Below are 24,521 nucleotides of genomic sequence, written 5' to 3'. Positions count from 1 at the left end.
CCTCATCGGAAGTGTATACACTCTAATCACTCTAGTGTTTGAGGGTCAATTCTCTCGGTTCTCTACTAATCCTACTTTCTAAGACTTGCTTTTCTTCTACCAATCAACAAAAATTTAATGCATTAATACACATATCAAGAGGCCTTTTCAAGGGTTGTAATGGGGTTAGGGTCAAGGTAGGAATGTATTTGGTTAGTTGACTAAAATCTGAATCCTTGATTAACCTAAACTTCCTACCTAATCTAAGACAATCCATGTAATCAAAATACAAAACCTAACTACCCATTAACTATCTTTTGCCACATATTCATGCATCCCAAATTTGAGTACAATACATATGCATTGCTACCACCACTTACTGGCATTTTGTCCCCTTTTATTGCTTTCTTCTTTTTCTCTTTTTCTTCTTTTTATTTTTTTTATTTTTGTTTTATTTTTTTTTCTTTTGTTTTTCTCAATGCATATGATTAAGGTATTGAATGCACGAACATGTGCTCAACTATCTTTTTTACATTTTTACAAAAAGTATAACATACCCAATTCCCAAACCAAATGTTCCCAAACCCAATTTTCCCACACTTAAATCATAAACACTCTCATTAGTCTAAGCTAACCAAGAATTCAAATTAAAGACATTCATATTTTCCACTTAGAGTTAGTGATGTGCTAAAATAGAGAACAAAAGGGGTAAAATAGGCTTAATATTGGGTTGCAAAAGATGATGAAAGGGTAATGCCATATGGATATGTGAGCTATAGTGAAACAAAGGCCTCAATCATATAAGTGCATGCGTACATCAAACAATGGAAATATAGAATCAAGCAAGACAAAGATCACAATCTTAGAGAGAACAATACACACCAAAATAAAATATTGATTAATAAGATGCAACCAATCAATTAGGCTCAAAATCTTACTGGGTTTGTGTGTTCTAGCTCTAAAAACATGTTCCAAAATAAATTTCTTCAAGTAAGTTCAAAAATTTTACCACCTTAAAATAGTTTCTTGGAAAAGAAATCATCACTTCAAACAAATAGTCCTAGCAGAAAAGAAGTGGTAAAATATGTACAAACTCTAACTATAATGCAATATATCATGCAATGCAACAACTAACTAACAAAGAAATTTGAGGTTTGGTGTTGGTGAAAGGAGTAGTTACCCACGAAAGTCGGTCCTCGACCTCCCCACACTTAAAGATTGCACCGTCCTCGGTGCATATAAAGATGAGCAAGGTGGAATAGGGTGGGTTACTACAACTGATGAGTTTCTTCAAAGGATTGTGCGGAGGGACTCGTTGTTTGCCCCATTTAGAAGCTCTTCCTTTCCCTTCTTGGTGGCCAGCCTGAAAGGGAAGAAAAGACGGAATATTAAGCCCAAAAATAAAGCAAATAGAATATAGGTGGGGGCTAATGCGAAATAAGAGTGGAATTCTCAACTACATGGTGGCTACAACATGCAAGTGAGAAAACAATGTAAGCAAAGGGCATGTCAACTAACACTTTATACAAGAGTAAAGTCAAAGTATAAGTAAATGGCATAAAGAGAACACTCGAAAACATCAAGTTCACACAAGAATTTACACAAGCAAGATTAGTGATAAGCATGAGAGATTACGGTCCCATCCTAACTTAATGATAATGAAGCATAAAAACAAGGTTATTGAGTTAGAAGTGGCTAAAGCACTAATCTTTGTGTGTGGTGCAAGAATTGCAACAATACCAAACAAGTCATGAAGCACCAAAACTATCTAAGAAATATTCAACAGTCGAGTAAGAAAATTAAACACCAATATTAAAATAACAAACTTAGAAAAGAAAATAAGAATAAGCAACAAAGTTAAAATGCAATAAATGAAAGTATGCAAATGTATTAGACAAAAGAGAATGAAAGAGAATAAAGATGAGAAGTGAAAGTAATGAATAAGAAGAAAGGTAGAAAGAAAGAAGAAGGAGAGAAGAAGGAAGAAAGAAATGGGAGAAGAGAACAGGGCAGGGGGCGAATGCGACGCGTGTGCGTTCTCCACGCGCACACGTGGATAGCAGAATGAGGAGGCGACGCGTATGCGTGAAAAGCAGAAAAGAGAAGGTGATGCATACGTATCATTCATGCGTACGCGTGGAGACTTTTCGTGCTCCTCGCACAACACTCGCATGATTCTATCACAACTCTCTGGTTTTTATACTAGGCAGCAGCAACATCCTAGCGACGCGTACGCGTCGTCTACGTGCACGCGTGGGGTGCCCCATTTTTTAAAACTTATTGAGAAACTAACAGGCTACCAAAGCAATACCAAATATTATTAAACAAGCTAAACCACAACTTAAACTGAATAAACCTAATTAAAAATGAAAATTCAACTTATTACCAATATAAACATGAGGAAAAATAGGAAGAATTTACCATGGTGGGGTGTCTCCTACCTAGCACTTTTAGTTAAAGTCCTTAAGTTGGACATTTGGTGAGCTCCTTGTTATGGTGGCTTGTGCTTATATTCATCCTTGAACTCCCAAGAGTGCTTGATCTTCAAGTGGTTGTCAGAATTCCAACCGATTTCACTAAGCCTTAGTGAGGTTCTCTACAAGATATGAGCTCCCAAAGTTGATCCTTTTGTATGCCGAGATCCCAAACATTGTTTTCACATCAATCTTCAAGTTGATCATCACAATTCCAATTGGGTGGTTCACAATCCGAATTCTCCTTCAGGCACTCAAACAACTTCCTAGACCCAAGCAATTTAGCTCTACAATAACATTTGCATTTAGATTTTGAACATGCAACCATAATGAACTTTGAATGGCAATTCCAACCACTTACCATCTTCCTTTTGCTCTTAAAGCTACAAAGAGCTCTAAGTTGCCCATCCATCTCAAGCAAACCATATTCAAGCTAGAAATTAAAGCTTAAGGGTAAGAATTTTACCCACTTGAATGTTGTGTTGGATGGTGATGGCTTGGGGAGAGATATTTCCAATGATGTTGCAAGCTCCACTCCCTTGTGCTCTTCCTTGATAACTTCTACCTCTTGGAAAGTTTCTTCAATTTCAACATCTTCCTCTTGGTAGCTTTCTTCTAAATCAATCTATTCGTCATCATTTACCAAGGGTATGGGAGGTTGTGCACAGTTTTCTTTGATCTCAAACTCATGTCCAATGGGAGAGGATTCAATTGTAGATAAAAATTCTTCAATAATTGAATCCATATCTTGATCAACCTCTTCAAAAGCTCCAACTATAATATGCTTTGGAGGTTGTACACCCCCCTCAACATCAATTTCAAGCTTCTTGGGAGGAGGCTTTATAACTTTCAATTCACATGGACTTTCAACATCTCCTAAGTCTTCAACCATTTCCTCCTCTTCAACTAATTGGGCTTCCTCCACTTGTTCCAATACAAAATTTCACTCCTTGTTCTCCACCAAAGTCTCTAATCTCTCTCTCATGCTCTGATCTTCATTAGATTCTCCACATAAAGTCATGGGAGTACTTTGAGTATCTAAGCATTGGGAGGCTAGAGTATTTACTACCTCGGTCAAGGCAGCCACAAATTCCAGTATCGTCCTTTGCATCTCTCTTTTTCCTTAAAGAAGAAGACCAAGGGTGTCATCCATTGGAGATTGGAGTGGATATGAGGGTTCATTACTTGGGAGGAAGGATTCATGATAGGAAGGTGGTTCATCTTGATAAGGGTATGGAGATGGTGTATATTAAGGTGGTATATGTAAGAATGGTGGTTCTTAGGAGTAATTGTATTGGAATGTGGGTGGTTCTAAGTATGGCTCATATGGTGGTTGGTGTGGTGGGTAAGGATTATGACCATATAAAGGTGTTTGGTGGTATGAGACTTGTGAGTATGGTTGAGGGCTATGTTGTAGAGGAGGTTCATAGGCATATAGCGGTGGTTGTTGGTAGTCACAAGGAGGTCCACCATAGCCATCGGATTGGTATGTATCTAGGAATGACTCTTGCTCATAGTGCGTAGGAGGAGGTTGTTGCCAAAAAGGTTGATCATATGCTTGAGGCTCCTCCCACCTTTAATTATCCCATTCTTGATGCAAGCCTTCATTGTAGTTCTCATTTCCAAAAACATAGTTGTAATCACACTCATAGCCAAAGGGGTGAGAATTCATAGTAGCAAGAGAAAATAAAAACAAACACTAACAAGAACTAGTGAAAATAAACTCCTAAGACTAGCAACTACTAACAAAGTAACAAGGCATACATTTGCAATTCCCCGACAATGGCGCCAAAAACTTGATAGAGGATAAATGTCGGTCTAGAATTTTCACTAAATAAATCCGTTGCAAGTATAGTTCCAAACCAACAAATCATCCTTCAGTCAACGTTTAATTAGGTTGTCACAAGTACAAACCCCAATAAAAATAAACCGAAGTATTCAAACATCAGGTCGTCTCTCAATAAATTGCAGGGAAGTGTGTTTATTATTGGTTATGATGTACTTCTTTTTGGAGTTTTGAAATAAGGAACAAGAAATGTAAACAGCGAGAGAGTAAAGAAAACTCAAATGGTAAAAAGGTCTTGGCAAGGGTTAATGGTTAAGGATCTCTATCCTTGTCACTAACCACAATATGATAGTTGTAGGGATCAATCTCATTTAGTCATCCTCTAACAATTGAAGAAAAGTCAAATGAGTTTCATCAATCCAAATCCATAAGTCCTAGCCACTCACTAATCGAATTAGTGAAAGCTAGTGTCAATGGACATCAATCATCAATCACTTTGACATTAGCAACTCAAGGTCACCCAAATTACCAACCCAAACCAAGAATAGAAAAATCTACTCTATAGCTAAAAAAAAATATTTCATCAAACACATAGCATGCAATAAAAGTAAACACCACAAAATGCAAGAAGTAGTAAAGGCTATGACTAACATAAACAAGAAATCAATAATAGTAACTAAGGCAAATATCAAGAGACATGAAAACATAAAATTGCATTGAAAAGAAATTGAGAGTAACAAAAGGACTCATAAACTAAAATTGCAAAATAAAGAAATTAATAAGAGGAATTGGTGAACTAAAGTGCTAGAACAAATGAAAGTAAGAGAAAACTAAATTAAAATAAGACTGAAACCTAAATCTAAGGAGAAATTGAAAGAAGAAACTGTAAATCCTAGAGAGAAGAGAGAGCTTCTCTCTCTAGAATTCTACATCTAAGACCTAAAGTGTGTAAATGAATGAATGATGGATGTATCCAGCTCCATCCCCAGCCTCTTGTCTTCATTTTTGGGTTTGAAATAGGGCCAAAAGCAGCCTAGAAATCGCCCCCAATGTATTCCTTTAATTGCAGCACGTGACGCTCGTCATGCGTACGCGTCATCTACACGTATGCGTCATTTGGACTATGGCTTGATCACGCGTACGCGTCATCCATGCGTACGCATCGAGACCAGCTTATCAAATCTTCAATTCTTTGTGTTCCTTTTACTTTTGCATGCTCCCTTTTCATTCTCTAAGCCATTCCTGCCGTATAAACCCTGAAATCACTTAACACACATATCACGGCATCAAATGGTAATAAAAGAGGATTAAAAATTAGCAATTTTAAGGCCTAAGAAGCATGTTTTCAATCATAGCACAAAATTAGGAAGGAAACTTCAAAACATGAAATTTACATGAATAAGTGTGAGAATAGTTGACAAAATCCACTCAATTCAATCCAAAATATACCATAAAATAGTGGTTTATCACGGGTGCCGGTCGAAACCGATAAATGAGCTCATTACCTGTGATAGAAATAGACATGCATCATCTGTGTTTGTTCATTTTGCAGTTGGTTTGGTGTTGTGAATTGTTTGTGGTTGCTTGAGTGTGTTTGTGATTTTCACTGATTGTTAATATTTGAATCTCTATGACTGGTTATTGTTTTGGCTCTCTGTGTTGGGCTACGATTAACTGAACTACGATAATATGAATTTAATTATCTGATCTTGACCCTACTAAGAACTCCTCAGTTCTTACCCCATTATTTTCACCCCTTTTAGCTATAGGTGCGAAGGTTTAGTGCGGAGCTACAAGAGTATAGAAGATTATGTTTACGAGTTGAGTTGTTAGATTTTATTTTTCTCCTCATCATTTATTGTTTTAGTTTTTAGAGGGGTAGGACTTGTAGTTGAGGATCTTTAATTAAGTCTATGTATATAATACCATGTGGATATATATATCTTTGAGATTAAGTAATTAAAAGAAAGGACTTTTTCTTTTCTTATTTAAAGTTTTGATTCGTATTCGGGAAGGCTCAATATTAAATAAAGATAATACAGAATAAAACAGTTTAAAGGTAAGTAACGTTTGCATTTTTGGTACGATTATGATGTACTAAAAATTAGGGTGTTACACATAACAGTAGGAAGCTTTGCTGCTGCCTTTGAGGCCCCTTCCCCAACTCTCTCACACTCACAACACTAACCACAAAACAAAGGCAGAGCTTCCTCAATCTCTCTGTCGCCGCCTCTCGCGCAGCCTCTGTTTCGGCGGCGCCGCGCCACTTGTCTCCCCTCTCCAACCTAGTCTCTCACACTCTCACAACACTCGAACACGATAAAGGCAGAGCCGAAGTCTCATTGATAAACCCATATTTTATGATATATATTGTGCTCAATTCAAGAGATTTATTCAACCCTTCACCCACTTATTCATGTAAATTGCATGGTTTCACTTTCCCTTTCCTATTATGTGATATATGTGAAATACATGTTTCCTATGCTTTGAAATTATTTATTTTAATTACCCTTTATTACCATTCGATGCCGTGATCTGTGTGTTGAGAAGTTTCAGATCTTCTAAGGCAGGAATGACTTAAAGGGTGGAAAGGAAATATACAAAAATAGAAGGAAAGCACAAAATGGAGTTTTTGAAGAAACTGGCAGCGACGCGAACGCATGGACGACGCGGTCGCATGCCCAGCCCGAAAAGGCAGTGACGCGAACGCGTGACTGACGCGGACACGCGCCATGAGCAGAACACAGATGACGCGTACGCGTGACCGAAGCGAATGCGTGACAAGGAAAACTCCAGATGACGCGACCGCATGACCCACGCGGACGCATGACAGATGCCACGCACCAGAAATTACAGAAAACACTTCCAGCGATTTCTGAAACCCTTTTTGGCCCAGATCCAAGTCCAGAAGGCACAGATTAGAGGTTATAAAGTGGGAGAATGCATCCATTCATTAGAATGTCTTCAATTATTCACTTTTCATAGTTTAGATGTAGTTTTTAGAGAGAGGGATTATCTCCTCTCTCTTAGGTTTTAGGATTAGGATTCCTCTTAAAGGATTTAGAATTACAACTCTTCATCAGGTTTAATATTCCTTTTACTTATATTTCTCTTTTACTTTCAGATATTTTAATGCTATCTTTTAATTACTTATGTTGCCAGATTGGCTTATGAACCATTCATATTTAGATTTGATTTTCTATTTAATATAATTTGAGGTATTTCAGAATTATGATTGCTTTCCTTTATTTATATTAATAATTTAGATTTTCCCCTTTTGGCCTTGGTTGATTAATTGGTAACTCTTGAGTTGTCAAACTCATCGTGATTGATAATTGTTATCCTTGCCGATTGATTTAAATCCCTATAACTCTAGTCTTTCCTTAGGAATTGACTAGGACTTTAGGTGTTAAATTGATTTACCCACTCGACTTACCTTCATAGTTAGAGGTTGACTTAGTGGAGAGCAAAATATAATTCTCATCACCATTGATAAGGATAACTAGGATAGGACTTCCGAATTTTCATACCTTACCAAGAGTTTATTTTATAGTCATTTATTTATTTTTCTTGTTATTTAATTTACCTGTCCCTTACTTTCGAAACCCCCAATTTACAAAACTCATAACCAATAATAAGAACATACCTCCCTGCAGTTCCTTGAGAAGATGACCCGAGGTTTGAATACTTCGGTTATCAATTATAAAGGGGTTTGTTACTTGTGACAACCAAAACATTTGTACGAAAGGATTTTCTGTTGGTTTAGAAGCTATACTTACAACGCGAATACATATTTTTACATTTCTTTACCGATAGAAAAACCGATCGTCACTCATCCTTCTCTGTCGTCGCCTCTCGTCGGCCTGCATCTCATCACTATGCCATTGCCATCCCTTCTATGTCACCGGATCGTCTTGTTTTCTCGCTTTGCTACTGCCTCCCTCTCCACTTGTCGCCATCATTGTCGTGCGTCTGCGCTCTTCTCTTATCTCCTCTCTGTCTCCTTTTGCCTCCGTCTTCTCTTTTCCGGCTTGGTCTCTTCCTCTGCGTGTTGTCAAAATGAATTTTTTTTAGTTATTCAATCATTATTATTTAATGTTCTGAATGATTGTTGTTTTTTATTCTATTTTAATGTAGCTGCAATGATTACTTTTTTACTTTTTTTTTTTATTCTGTAAGTGTTGTTAATTTTTTCTAATTGTTGCTATTTATTTTTGTGATTGTTGGTGTTTCTATTCTGATACAGAGGCTACTTGAAATTCAAGGCATGATCATATCCAAAACTCTTCGAAATTATAAAGAAAATCAATGAGATGTTGACTTACAATTTATTTAAATTGGATAAAATGTCAGTGAGTCTGACTTCTATTTAGGTTGATTGATGCTTGCTATTTAAGTTGATTGATTTTTTTTATTGCTGTTGATTCTTTTCGAATCATTGCTAGTTTTTTTTCAGTAATTTTTGCTAATTTTAATCTTTTATGATGATGTTGTTATAGTGATGATTAGATTTGAAAGGTGAGAATAGTTGAAGAGAGTGAAAAAGAGAATTCGGTGAAGATGGTGAAGATAGTTTGGAGATTAGGGTTTTAAAAAGGAGAAAGGAACCAAATTATAAAAATGAAATTTTCTTTGCCACGTCAGCTAATCATTATAGTGCTAGCGTGGCAGAGATCAGTGCAACTCAGTTTTTCGATGGCAAGTGATAGACAGAAAGTATTTTAAAGACTATTATAAATCTCAGAGTGCAACTTCAAAAATAAATTTGAGTAATTACTAACTTTAGAAACTACATTAAAACTCTAATACAATTACTAACTTTAAAAACTACATTATTAAGACTTAATTAGGGGTGTTTGCGATGCGGTTTGGATTTGAGTAAAAAACTTATCCGATCTAAACACAAATTTTACTTGCAGTGCGGTCTGGATTATTGGAAGATTTAAAACAAAAAATCCGATCCAATCCGATCCAATTTCAAGCAGATTGGATTGGATTGGATTTGCGGTTTTGTAAATTAAAAAAATTAAATACATATAACAAGTTTCAACATCAAATTTTAAATAATCAACAATGACATAACAAATCTCAACAATATCTTAAAAAGTCAATAATAACATAACAATAGAAATAAAATTATAAATTAGTTAAAATAAATAAATAAATAATATTTTGAATATAAAATATTTATTAAATAATAATAATACATGAATAATATAAAAATATATAATAAATTGAATATGTTATAAATATAATTATAAATATAATAATAAATCATAATATTATAACACATTGTGCGATTTGGATTGAATTGGATTGGTTATAAAAAATAGATTCGAAATCCGATCCGATCCAGTGATTTGCAAAAATAGAATCCAATCAAATTCGAATTAGTAGGATTTTAATCGGTTTTCGATTTAAAATGGATTGGATAAACGATTAAATTTAGATCGGTTTAGATTTGAACACCCTAGACTTAACTCATCCTAAAACACACCAATATAAATAAGAGTAATGCTAGGTAACCAATGACTTTTTTAAACAACATGAATAACCACCAATCAAATTAAAATACACTATACTCTTAAATTACCCAACTAAATCTTAATATTAGAATAACCATCCGTACACCTAATGAAATAAATATTCAATATATTTATTGTTCACATTGTTTAATATTTTCATTATCTACCTATATTTTTTTTTATAAATAATATATGGAATGAAAAATTTGGTGGAACGGCATAAATTAGTAAACCATTTGCGCCCACCATATGTATGTGCCATAACCAGAAAGCTGAAAAAGAATTAAGAAAACCACGTAGGTCCCAGCTAATAAATTCTCATTACTCAACCAGGAAGTAGTTTACCCAAATTTTCCGGATTAAGAAAACAACAATAAAATCAAAGAGGAGAAAGGGGGAACAAAATTAAATAAAGGGCGATTTATTTACATTTAAATAAAATGAAGATTAAAATTATTCAAATACAATATTTTTAAAACAGCTATATTTCAATTTTATAATTAATCTATATAAATTGCTATAATTGAAAAAATTTTCAAAATTTATACATAAATCATTATAAATAATAGAAATCTATATAAAAACTGACTAAGTTATATATAAACCCATAGAAGTCGTAGCAGTTTATAAAAAAATAATTTTAATATATAAATTGTGATAAGATATGACAATTTATGAGAACATTCTCATTTTATATTCAATTCTAAATGCATACATAAATTAGATAAATAATTTTAAATATCAAAACATAAATATTAAAAAAATTTATTTAAATTTTTAAAATATAAAATTTTAAATTAATTACATAATTTTTTTATTCTATTTTATTGGATCGATTGATATTGGCTTAAAAAAGTTATAATTTTTTTATCCTACATACTTTTTTTTTTTTGGTGACTAAATAGAAAAGAAAGAAAAAAAAGAGACAAAACCAAATTAATTGGCTAGGGTCATATCTAAATCTATTAGATGTTGAAGCTCACTCCATGGTTGGCTCCAATTCGAGTGAATGTCCGCGACAGAAGCAGCTGCTTTAGCCATACAATCTGCAACATTATTTGCAGTCCTCTGAATTAAAAGAATAGAGACTCTCCAATTCCAATTCATAACCTCCTGTATATGTTTTGCCAAATCCCATTCCGGAATATCTTTACCAAGCATTCTTTGGTTTACCAAGAAAAGAGCTTCTAAACAGTCTGTTTCACAAATAACCTCACGAAATCCACTCTCCCAAGCAAGAAGTAAGCCTCTCCAAATTGCATACAATTCAGCAAAAAGAACACTGCACACTTCGACTTTCCCAGTGCAACCTTTCAACCAACATCCATCAGGATTGCGAATGATACAACCAAAACCAGCATAGCCAGAAGGAGCAAACCAACTAGCATCACAATTCAATTTAACAGAATAAACTGGAGGTGGAACCCAATGCAAACAAAGTGAAGGAGGAGACAGAGATTGATGCATAGCAAAAATAGTGTGAAACTCCCTTACTGAACTACGAATCAAACTCACCACTTTACTAGCACTCCATGAATCATCTATATTAAATAAGTCATGGTTCCTGCTTCTCCAAATCCACCAGATGGTCGAAAAGAAAAGAAAAATATTTTCACTCCTTGCACCTCTATAGAGCCAATCATGTAAATTCGAGTTATCTGAATACAGGCCTAAAAGGTTCCAGACCTCCTTGGCACTAGGGCACTCCCGAAGACAATGAAGAATTGATTCAGAACCATTCTGACATCGATGACAGGTGCTAGATAAAGCTAAACCACGACCCAAACGAAACTCTGCCGTAGGAATAGCATTATGAAGACTGAGCCAAATCAAGAACTTGTACTTCTCAGGAATATGCAGTCGCCATATCCACAACCAATTATCATGCTCATTCCAGTCAAACTTTCTTTTGGCTAGCCAACTGTACCCACTCCTAGCTGAGTAAAGTCTAGAAGATGCCACACCCCACGACCAACCCGAACTCTCTCCAGCATTCAAATCTGGATTATAAGCATTCAAACGCTGTTTGACATCTTCTGGAATGATAGAGAAAATATCATGGAGATTCCATTGACCATCTTTCCAAACGTCTCTAATAGTTAAATCAGAGTCAGATATATGTACAAAAGGGACATCTTGAGCAATTGGACCCTCAATACTCCAATTGTCAAACCAAAAAGATTGATCAAGTGACCCAACGCACCAAGAGAAGGCATCCTTAAGAGCACCAAAAGCCTTTGAGATACTCTTCCAAACATGAGAAGCATTGCAAGGGACAGGGCCATCTAAAACTCCCTCATTCCTCATATACTTCGCCCTCAATAGAGCAACCCAAGGCTTGTCCTGACAATGAAAAAGTTGCCACACCAATTTACCAAGTAAAGATATATTAACACACGCAGGATCTCTAACACCCAGGCCACCAAATTTTTTTGGAGTGATCACGGTCCTCCAATTAACAAGAGAAAGACCTTTACCATCAACTTGACCCTTCCAAAGGAACTGTCTCATCATAGAAGATAATTTATCGCAAACCCAATTTGGAAAAAAAAAACCTGCATATGATAGACAGGAATGGATGCTGCAACAGAATTGATCAGGCAAAGTCTCCCTGCTTTATTTAGAAGCCTTCCTTTCCAATTAGCTAATCTTCCCCTCACCTTTTCAATCACCGAATGAAAAGAAGCCCTACTGGTACGGGAATGATTAAGGTTAACTCCAAGATATCTTCCTAAGTCCAAAGCAAAACGTATTGAAGAAACACTAGTAAAAATATCTCTTCTACGAGCAGTCACATTTTTAGAACAAAAAGCTTTAGACTTTTCAAGATTCACTTTCATGCCAGATGCCTTGCAAAAAATGTTAAGAGAATGCATGACCATTTGGACCTGACTCTTTGTAGCCTGACAGAAGAGTAAGAGATCATCTGCAAACATCAAATGAGAAAATTTTGGGCCACCCCTAGTGACAGAAACTGGTTTCCACACACCCTCGACCACCTTATGAGATATATAGCAAGCAAGTCTTTCCATACAAAGCACAAATAAGTAAGGAGACATTGGATCGCCCTGTCTAAGCCCCCTTCTAGGAGCAAAACTATCCAATCTATTCCCATTCCACATAATAGAAAGAGATGATGCACGGACACAAGTCATAATCAAATTAACAGTGATGATAGGAAAACCAAAAGCAATGAGAGTACTCTCCAAAAACCTCCAATCCACCCTATCATAAGCTTTTTCAAGATCAATTTTAAAAGCAAGAGTACCTTTCTTGGATTTTGTATGCTTCATGAAATTCAGAATTTCTTGGGCCACAATAATATTATCAGGAGCACCACGACCCGGAATAAAACCTCCTTGTAAAGGACTAACAATATCTGGAAGAAAAGGCCGAAGTCGGTTAGTCAATACTTTTGTGATAATTTTATAAACAACATTACACAAGCTAATAGGCCTGAAATCCTTCATAAAGGTAGGGTTATCAATTTTAGGAATAAGCACAATCAGAGTTTCCATGATGCTAGGATTTAAGAACTCTCCCAAAAAAGCGCTCCGAACAATATTCCAAATCTCAGTGCCTACTATCTCCCAATATTCTTTAAAAAAATAAGCTTGAAAGCCATCTGGACCAGGAGCCTTAAAAGGGCTCATACTGAATACTGCTGACTTGACTTCCGCAAAAGAGACAGGGTCAATTAACCTAGCACAAGCCTCAGTACTTAGAGTGGGCATCGGAACATCCCCTAAACAATCAACCTCAACCTCTTCCGTTGTACCAAAGAGATTCTTGTAAAAAGAGAGAGCTTCTTCCTGGAGAATATCTGGATCAGTAGACCAAGACCCATCTCTAACATATAATCCATGTACTCTATTATGGTTTCTACGTACCAAAGTCTGAAGATGAAAGAATTTAGTGTTTCTATCCCCATACTTGACCCACTGCTCTCTAGATTTCTGGTACCAAAAAAGTTCCTCTTGCAACAAAAGCCTATTGTAATCTTCCCTCAGTTCAGCTTCTTTAATTCTCAGAGATAACACATCGGTAACCTCCAAACGCCGTTGAATCTGATCAATCTGATATTCCAGCTTATTTTTTCGCACAAAAATATTTCCAAAAATCTTTGAGTTGAAGTCCAAAGAAGCCTGTTGAACCATCTTAAGCCTTTCGGTAACACTTCCAAACTCTTGATTCCAAGCCTTACTAATAACATGTTTATAAGAAGGATGTGTTGCCCACGCAGCTTGGAACCTAAAAGGACGTGAACCTTTCACTCTGGGGCTACCATGACAACGAACTAAAATAGGACAATGATCAGAATGAAGCCTGCTAAGAATTTCAGAATAACCCTCAGGAAACATTGTCATCCACGCCTCATTAACTATAGCTCTATCCAACCTTTTAGCCAAGTCCCTGCCAGCCTGAACTGCTCTATACCAAGTATATCTCCTACCAGTCACTTTAAGATCAAAGAGCACACAGTCATCTAGAGTAGTAGCTAATAGACTAGCTCTGTGAGAAGAAAAATAAGCACCTGTACTCTCATCTGGTGCCACAATCTCATTAAAATCACCAACAGCCATCCATGGTCTATTATGGCCTGAATTAATAGAACGCAAATGATCCCAAAGCATACATCTTTTTTCGAATTGAGGACTCCCATATACTGCACTACAAAGCCAAACTAAGTTACCCACACTCACTTTTACTGTGATACATTGGTCAATTTGATCAATAACCACACAAGAAGCATTAGCAATAGAAGATAGAAACCAAATGCCACCCCTGTGTCCTACTGCTTCCTCAATACCAACACAATGAAAACCCAACTTATCCCAAAAATTCTTCAAATTATTAAACATGGTATGAGTCTCAAAGAGAAAGAAGAAAGATGGTTTATATATTCTCACCAAATTTTTGCAATGCACACGGGCCATCTTGTTAGACGCACCCCTCACATTCCAGGCTATGATATTGAAACTATCCATAAAAACAGCAAAAAGAGAGCTCCAATAACAAACCCGAGACTCAACATGATGTCCCTGTCTTCGACGATCCTGCCTTTAATGGACTCTCAAGTTGCAGCCCAATTTTCTCCGTCGAAACTTGTACCATACCCGCCGTCGATGCTCCATCCTTATCTACTGGTGAATTCTGCAAAGAGTTTGGGCGAGGACGCTTTCGCACAGTGCCATTTGTTGTCTCACCTTGCTGCTGATGATGAACATTGTGCCGGGTCCCCGAAGAAGCCACACTAACCGATTTTCCAATATTGATGCCCCTGCTTAATTTTACTTTGGATCCAGTTGCATGTGTTGTACGTTGGTGATTAGGCCTTGTCCAAGTATTGGTAGCCTTGTTAGGAGTCTTCTTTACTTTTGGTTGGACCTGATGGGTGCTAAGAGAAGGCTTTTGACCCATTTTATACTTTCCTTTCCTAATCACTTGAGTCCAACCTTCCAAATCCTCATGTTGTGCATGGTCTACATGAACAGCATGCAAATCACTCTCCACCAAATCCGGGACAGTAACATTTACAGTCTCATCTCCAAGATTCTTGCCAAAATGAAAACTTGCCTTTTCTACATGTACTGGATTTTTTGAATTTGAGCTTTCTGGCTGCTTTGCTACATCGCTGATCACCTTGGCATTAGTTCCTCCTCCTGCATTGCTGTCAGTCTTGCACACCTTCATATCATGACCAAACTTGAGACAGGAGCCACAAATAAGGTGAAGACTTTCATATTCAACCTCATATTCAACACCTTCAACAAGAATCTTCTTAGTCACTGGCAATCCTAAATCTATCTGAACACAGGCTCGAGCATATCGTCCTCTTTCAGCTAATTTTGTTGCCAAATCAACCTTAACGGGAATGCCAACTGCAGCCGCAACACGGAGCATTGCATCTTCTTGGTAGCACCAAATTGGTAATCCGGAAATTCTAATCCACACTAAAGTTGCTCCAAAATAGTTTTCACTTGATCTAAACTCTTGATCCCAAGGCTTCACAGCCACATAATTTCCCTCGATCATCCACGGACCTCCTAAGAGAACCTTTTCTCGCTCCTCAGCTACATCAAACTTCACAAGAAAGTAGTCAAATCCCACGTCCAATAAATCAAAACCTCCCTTAATCCTCCATACCGTTCGGAGTTTATGAGACAATGCAGTATAGCTATAATGTTTACCTAGCACCTTAATCACTATAGCATCCTTATAAGGTTCTGCCAAGCAATTCTTAGCTTCTTGGGTAAACGTGACACTCGGTGGCAAGAGATCTCCTTGCTTCCCAGAAACTACCGCAATGTTATCTCCCGATAAAGTTTCAACAAGTGAAAAAGCTTTAGCAATCTTGGAACCCACAACTTTGTCCGAAACCTTCAAAGGCTTAGAAACCCCTCCCGAAATATGATCCTCCTTTTCCCCTGATGCAATCCCTCCCCCGCTCTCCCCCTTATCTCTTCCGCCAATATTACCGGCTGCCTCACCGTGTTTCACCCTCAAAGTCTCTTCCCGGCTCACTCCACCGCTCATCTTCAATTTTCAAAATTGTACAGAGTACGGAGTACGTACTCCCACCTAAAATGATGAAATTAAGATTTTTATCCTACATACTTTAAGCTAATTAAACTTTAATTAATTTTACTTTAATTTAAAACCTTACATTTAATATTTTTAGATTTTCAAATATTAGAATTATTTTGTATAAAATTAAGGATGTAATATAATTCCTTGCAAATCTGTAAATTCTTAAAATATATAAAAAATTAGTTCTTAAATTTATAGGAATAATATTATTATAAATACTATCTAAGTTATAGTATAATCATCCTTTTCTAAGATTAATTTTGATGCTGTTATCAAATTTGTACTAAAAAAACAATTTGTTTTCATTTTTCAAACACTGTAATAATATTTATTTCTTAAATTTTGTACATAAACCAATATAACTTTTTTAAGTCAACATTATCAATTAACTAAAGTAGGATAAAAAAAAAAGGTTAGGTATTATATACAGATTGTGTGCATAGGCATATAACTTTTTTAAACCAATATCAATTAATTGGTTAAAGTAGGATAAGAAAAAGAAAGTCAAATATTATTTATACTTCAATTTAAAATTTTATATTTTTAATATTTAAAATTATTTAATTAATTTATGTATATATTTAAGTCTAGTTGAAAAGTTTAAATATTTTTGTAAACCGCTATGCGTTAAAATTGACTTTTCATAAATTACTATTGCCTCTATTTATTTATAACTTAGTCAATTTTCACATAAATTCCTTATCCTATGACAATTTTTGTATAAACTTTGAAAATGTTAAAAAGGGTAATGATTTATATAAATGAGTACAGAAATAAATGTAAACAGTGTTTTAAATATTATTATTCTGAGGATTACATAAAATTGAATTGTTTTTTAGGTTTGAACGTGAGGTCTAAACTCCTTTTAAACAGTATTTGATATTTTTAGTGTCGAGGTACCACTATTTAAATTTATCGTGTGCAGATAAAGGAATACCTAAAAGAAATTTCGATACTTAAGTTAGTGAGGATTTAAGTAAGATTTTAGTAGATTAAGTTTTAAATATATTTGAAAGTGTTAGTGTATTATAGTAAAATAAATAATTACTGTTTAGAGTAGTTTTATTTTTATTGGTGAATCACCGTTTTTTTTTCTTAAAAAAATTGTTGAGATCTTCTTTTTAAATAAATAAAAAATATTTTAAAAATTAGTTACTTATTTAAATAAATATAACTAAACTACTCTCGTCACATTCGACCTCTATAATATCGGATAAGTGTAAATAAGATCAAATTTCTTAAGTAGACCTTTATTTTATTTGGACGAGAGTGGATTCTCTTCAGTAAAAAAAATTGGATGATGTCAATTGTGATCTCTCATCTTTCATTGTTCTCTCTCTTATATTTAATTTTGGTCTTATTTATAAAATTAATAATAAAATCACATTGTATTTTTTCAAGTGTTAAAAAAATTGGAGAAGATCCATTTTCCTATTTGGACATAGCTGTATTTTTACTATCACAAATGTACCGAAATAAAAGCCCTCGCATACGTTGACAAAGACATCCCACATCCTCTTGACAATGTCAAAAACACTCGCTCGTTTTGGAAAATGGAATGCAATTATCTCAACATTACAACAAAATACTGGAAATAGTAAAATACCAATTCAATTATTCAACGGTCAAACGTAGAAAACTGGAGTTTATAGATCAAATTGAAAACTGAACCCCAAAAATATTTAAAATGTTTATTTAATAGTTGTATTTTAAATAAGAATTAGTAAATCTTCTGGCATACATATACAATGCAAACATTATATTTTTCCCCTACAAAATACGCATAACATACAAACATTATATGTTTCATAGTGTCTTTTAAGTTAGTGATGAATAGTTTTTAAAGCATATTTACACCTTTAACGACATATAATTAGGTATTTGTATAAAATTTTTAATTTTAATATAGATAAGATAAAAGACTATATTCAAGCCAATTTAAAAACTAATATAGAAAAGAAAAATCATACAATATAAAAATATTCAATAAAATAAGAAAGCAAGGATGTTTAGATGATTTTAATGAATTATTTCTCCTATAACATTATAACAAATTTATGAATCTTTAGACGAGTTCAATTATGATACGTTGAATTATGTTTATGTTTATTCAAATATTTTTTTCCCAGATGTAGTAAGGGGAGAAAATGAGAGTCCAGGCTAAAAAAGATGCAAAATTAACCATTAAAATAAAAATAAAAATAAAAATGAAAGAAATGACACACCGTATTTGAATGAATATCATTTAAAAATTTCTTTTGTACTCTACAAATATATTTAATGAGTGCTTCAGTATCTTTATAATATGGTGATGATAACATTTAACAAAATTTGATTTTAATGCGCTACTATAAAACATCTCATACATTCGTTCAATTATATTATTTTAGATAACAATTAACAATGTGAATACAAAATACGATTATTTTTGGTGATGTAATATTATGTAATTAAATCCATAAAATAAGTCTATTTTACATTTTTGCTTTTGTTAGGAGAAAAGTAATTGTGTAAATCTAAAAATCCATGAATGATACAAAAAATTTGAACCTCTAACTTCGAGAGAGGTTGGTAGTTGCAGCAAGCCACCAATCCCTTGAACGTTTGCTGAGTTCTGAGTTTTCACTTTTCAGGTCTCACCTACCACACCCACTCTCACTCTCTCTTAAATTCTCTCCCTCTCTCTAATCCCCTTCACTATTACTTGTTTTCCATTCAAACGCCATGGTTTTCACGCCCGAGGATCAGATTCTCGTGGGTTTGGCCGTTGCTGTTGTGGCCATTGGTGTTGGTGCTTTCTACATCTACTCATCCAAGAAGCCCAAAGGTCGAACCTTTTTCTATGCCACTTTCAAATTCTTATGATTTTATTCATTTCAGTCTTCAGGTCGCTTGATTCCTTATTATGAGGATCTGGATTCTATTTATTTGTTTGTTTTCTTTGTTTTTCAGTGATTCGCGTAGAGAATTTGAATTTGTATCTGTTTCAATAAGCAAAATTAATAAATCAGTTTGTCCATTTGATGTATTGGTTGGATTCATAGACGTTGATGTTTCGGTTGCTTTGTTATTCATTTCTTCATAGTTTAGATAATGTTTGGATTGGATTGGAAGTGGTTTTCGTTTCTGAAATGCTTTTAATTGCACAAGTGATCTTGCATGTTGATTAAAGGGAGTTTCCTTTGATGAAAATGTCGCCTTAATCTTGTGGCAATTATGGTACCTGAAAAATATAGGAATGTTTGATGAAATGACACCGCATGAGTGCATTGAAAATGGAAATTTTCAAGTATTAACCTGTTTTACTTTAAATCAAGCTCTTGTGCATTAAGTCTAGAAAATTGAATTGCTAATTTTACATGGAATGGCATTTGTATGTGTCATAGCGAAGGGCTTGCTTTTAGATTACTGATTATGAAACTAAAGATAAAGTTAACAGTAATTGAAGCTTGAGATAGTGTAAAACAGAATTCCATTAGTCTTATGTGGCATAATTTCGTGCCCTCACGTTTCTTCTATATGATTAATTTTTGTTCTTGTTGTATTTCGTTAAGTGATCATTGTTGTTGTTCCTGTGCTTCTAGCTTGCTTGGACCCAGAGAAGTTCAAGGAGTTCAAGCTTGTCAAGCGTCTACAACTGAGCCATAATGTGGCAAAGTTCACATTTGCGCTTCCAACACCGACTTCTGTTTTGGGTCTTCCAATTGGGCAACACATAAGTTGCAGGTTCTGTTGCACAATCTTGTTTCATGTGTCTAATTTATCTTGTGACTATTTTTCTCTGTTTTCTTGTCGTATTTTGAGAAAAGTTGCTTTTTTCTAACAGGGGTAAGGATAGCCAGGGTGAGGAGGTTATCAAACCATATACCCCTACTACTTTGGATTCAGATGTTGGACATTTTGAACTTGTTATTAAGGCATGTCTGAATTGATTGAATAAATTGTTATGCTATTTCTATTTATGTACATTAATCTTCATGTTCATTAATCTTTCAAATGTCTTTGTAATATGTCTTGATTAGATGTACCCACAAGGTAGGATGTCACACCATTTCCGTGAGATGAAGGTTGGTGACTATCTTGCTGTAAAAGGACCCAAGGTAAATATTTCTATCCACATTTCTGCGCATTTTCTTTGTAACTATGATGCTTTATCCTCTTGGATATTTGTAGTATTTACTTGGTATATATTTGACCTTTTTTTATTTTTTGGTATGGTGGTAGATATCTTATTGAAAGAAGTCAAGATTATCATTTTATTTGGCTAATAGTAATAGCAATGGTATTCAAGAGTTTCCATTGATCACAATTCACAACCAAAAATCAATGTTTGTGCTTTAGTGCTGATCATAGGAAGCACTGATCAATCATAGTAGCATACTCTTTTTTTTGGACTCTTTTTAATATATCTGTACAGTTTTTGTTCTAAATAGATGCTTATTTCTAGACGGTTCTGCTTTTCTTATCTGCCTTAGCACCAACCATTTTAAATCATCTTGATCTTGTGAAAGTTGTAATGCACTTTTTTGTTTCTTCGAAAAGTGGTTATGTGCAATTTGAATTCATAGATTTTATACCAATTTGAAAAGTTGTTATTTAGGTATTGAGCTTTTAGACATTATTTCTTCCAGGGACGTTTCAAGTACCAACCTGGCGAAGTTAGGGCCTTTGGGATGCTTGCTGGAGGATCTGGAATCACTCCAATGTTCCAGGTATCATCAAGATGGATGCTGCTTTTATTCGTCATTAAGATGAAACCTCGTTTATACCATTCTATGCATTATACTAATTTCTTTGTTTTTTTGTTGCTCAAGGTTGCTAGGGCTATTTTAGAAAACCCACAAGACAAGACTAAGGTTCACCTTATCTACGCCAATGTGACATATGAGGACATTCTTTTAAAGGTAATATCTTTATCTCTTTTGTTGAATACTATATTCTTAACTTGTTTATACATGGACCAGCTTGTTAATTCAGTTGATGATCTGCTTGTATTGCCTTGTAGCCAATTTCATTTCATAATATAATATGCTAGAATCAAATATATCAATCAGCTAGTTTGTTGTATCCTGTTGTAGAAACAATGAAAACTATTTTCTTATAGATGTCTAAGAATTTTTATCATAATTCTTATCCTTCATTTCTTTTCTTGTTCTTTGTCAATACTATAATAGGATATTAAGTTTCTATAGCATAACGCATTACCATCTTATTGGCCAATTCCTGCATTTTGATTTGTCATTTAATTGAACCTTATGTTAATGTGCAGGATGAACTTGATGGCCTTGTTGCTAACCATCCAGGTCAGTTCAAGGTGTACTATGTCTTAAATCAGGTAAGTTGCTATAATGCGTAACTGTAATTCTGTTCTTGGCTGTTGCTTTTGCTTTATAATCGTCAATCAAGGAGCTATATACTATTTTTTATCTTGACACTGAAAAATGATAATATTTCTACTGAATTTTTTTGGTGTCCATTTGCCTACTAAATTTGATTAAAAATACAAGCAACAATTCAATATTTTTATCATAACTTGACGTAAACAGCTTATAGTCACTAACAGGGGAAAAACTTCAGTGGACCTTAACAAGAAAGGACTATCTTTCCAAAATGGGTAACTAAAACTTATTTGGATGAAATTAATGGAACTAGGGATCATATTTATGAATTTCTTAATCTACTTAACCCTCAAGTAGTTGACATATGTCTTCCTACGAGTTTTCAAATTGTTGAATGCATGTGTTCCGTGATATTATTCCATTAAGTTCACAGTATCCTAACTTCAGATAGCTGTTGCAATAGAAAATTGGGAGCTGGTTCTTTGATAGTATATTAGTAGCTTGGCGTGGTGTGTCCGCACCCGTCAAGCTATCTGCATTCGAACTTGATTTTTGTATGATATGACTAAAACATGATGATGCTGTATGGTATCATGACTTTAGATTACTCAATGTTATGATTAATGATCATTTGCTTTGATGTTATTTAATCTCCTTAGCCTCCTGAATCATGGAGCGGTGGTGTCGGATTCGTCTCAAAGGAAATGATTCAAGCTCATTGCCCTTCTCCAGCAACTGATATTAAGGTAACGATTTTAACCCTGCACAATGTTTCCTTTGTGCTTTAGATATCATCATGTTTTGTTTTGCCTAATGTCATAAATAAAGGGATGTTGGTATTAAACCAAATTACTCCTATACTCCTACTATTTTGAGTACTTGCTTGGAGTACAATTTATGCTCTGTTAATCATAGATTTTCAGTTAAACAAGTTTTATGCATAATGGCTAGAATCTTGATTTAAACTCTTAAAATCTTTGGATATCACGATTTTAAATGAGTCAATTAATTTTACAAAATTTGACTAGGTTTGACGATTTTACGATTTAAATCTTATTACATTTTATGGTTTACATACATAATTTACTTTTCCAACTTCACGTAAAATCTCGGTTTTCTCTACCTTTTATGAGATAGAATTAGACATTTGGCCTCTATCGCTTAAGCTCAACATCTTTACAAAGGACTTCTCTCTCAGACTTGTTGAGAGATGGGAAAGTGACACATCACTTATTTTTGTTTGTTTTTTGCTTTTGTACACAGAATCTCTTATCCCACCATCTTTGGGACATTTTTCCTACTGTCTTAACGATATTATTCTTTTGTTTAAAAAGGAAAAAAAGGTTTAATCATGTTACTTACGAAATTTCAGATCTTAAGATGTGGGCCACCACCAATGAACAAGGCCATGGCTGGTCACCTTGAGGCACTTGGATATGCTCCTGAGATGCAGTTCCAGTTCTGAAGTGATAGGCTTGATTTTGGTGCTTTTAACACTTCATTTTTAATGGCTTTGGTTATTCAAGAAACAGACATCAAAATTTTCTCTTGGCTACATAAAGCATGGTTCAACTGTGCTTATATTTTTCATAGGCGTTAGAGTTAAAATCTGCAATCTGCAATCTGCAATAATTGCTTCTCATTGTCATAATGAGATTGATACATTGACATGTGTTAGAATTGCAAATTGAGTTACACTATTGTATTCACTGAAAAATTTTCATTGCTCATTACCTAAGTTGGATGCATAGTTGGGTGTTGATTACCTAGTGGAGTTCTTAACATAAATAAATAGCAAAAGAGATTATTTAGTAGCCAGGTATTAAAGACTTCTTTATTGGAAGATTCAAATTTTTGCACTTCTAATTAAGCAACTAAGTACTACATTCAATAATCTTACATTCCGGGGTAGTATTAATTATACTATTATTATTTGTTGATACTTTCAAACGGTTTGGTGAGTCCGTGATTGAAACCATCTACTATTTTCAATACACTTGGTCATATTTATTTTGGCAACCAAACCGAGGACACGATCAACTAAGAAATATTCTAGCTCTCTAGTATATTTGTATAAGGAGTATAAACCTTAAGACAACTATAATTATTAAGACATTTCTTTTTCTTCAATGATAATTATTTAAATTAGTGTATCAAATATCAATAGGCTTTTTATGAATTGAACGTATATAATAACACATAAGATTGTTTCAGATGATATTCTAATTAACAGGTTTTAGGAAGTTCAAGTTTTACAAATATTTTTTTTTATAGTTTATATATAATAAAGGATATTTTAAAAAAACATTTATACATTAAACCTTTTTCACATTTCCATTTTTTAGTAGATAAAATATTATCTATTTAGTTTACATATTCTTTACTTATGTTTTAAGATAAAATACTTTTTTGTTCCTAACGTTTGAACTAAACATCAAAATAGAAAACTTTGTTATTGCTCAAAATTGTTTCCTAATATTTTTCGAAATCTTTTGATATCCTCCTTCTACAGAAATCCATTTTCCTTCACCACAATTATAGCCATTAACACAACAACAATCAAACTCACCACCGAAGTCGACACAACGACCAAGCCTATCACTGCTACAAGACTACTACCACCACCATCATCACTACAATATATGAGCTTAATCTTTTATACAATTATTGTTTAACTCATTTTTATAGAGGGTTTAGAATAAAATTTAGTGTTTAGGATAAAAGAATATTTCAAAAGAATAATTAGTATTAGCCGAAAAATAGTTTTTTTTGGTGACTGAACATAACATAAAGAAAAAAGACCTAAGAAAAAAAGTAGTACTCCTCT

At 34.3% G+C, this 24,521-nt stretch overlaps 2 protein-coding genes across 2 annotated transcripts; one reads left to right on the top strand and one right to left on the bottom strand.

Moving 5' to 3' along the window:
• Positions 1-2,640: 2,640 nt before the first annotated feature.
• LOC140180193 (uncharacterized) lies at positions 2,641-14,701 on the bottom strand. Its single transcript, XM_072220622.1, has 4 exons — positions 14,675-14,701; positions 14,458-14,593; positions 13,698-14,364; positions 2,641-2,740 (listed from the first exon to the last, which is right to left on the bottom strand). The coding sequence occupies exons 1-4, from the start codon at positions 14,699-14,701 to the stop codon at positions 2,641-2,643; spliced, it is 930 nt and encodes a 309-aa protein (XP_072076723.1).
• Positions 14,702-18,661: 3,960 nt separating this feature from the next.
• Positions 18,662-23,512, top strand: LOC112754724 (NADH--cytochrome b5 reductase 1). Its single transcript, XM_025802473.3, has 9 exons — positions 18,662-19,182; positions 19,940-20,081; positions 20,182-20,272; positions 20,378-20,455; positions 20,987-21,067; positions 21,170-21,259; positions 21,625-21,690; positions 22,354-22,440; positions 23,067-23,512. The coding sequence occupies exons 1-9, from the start codon at positions 19,080-19,082 to the stop codon at positions 23,157-23,159; spliced, it is 831 nt and encodes a 276-aa protein (XP_025658258.1). The 5' UTR covers positions 18,662-19,079; the 3' UTR covers positions 23,160-23,512.
• Positions 23,513-24,521: the final 1,009 nt, after the last annotated feature.

Source organism: Arachis hypogaea, chromosome 16 (genome assembly GCF_003086295.3).
Source record: "Arachis hypogaea cultivar Tifrunner chromosome 16, arahy.Tifrunner.gnm2.J5K5, whole genome shotgun sequence".
NCBI classification, from domain to species: domain Eukaryota; kingdom Viridiplantae; phylum Streptophyta; class Magnoliopsida; order Fabales; family Fabaceae; genus Arachis; species Arachis hypogaea.
The sequence above is the reverse complement of the archived record's forward strand: the minus strand, read 5'-3'. Positions and strand labels throughout refer to the sequence as shown.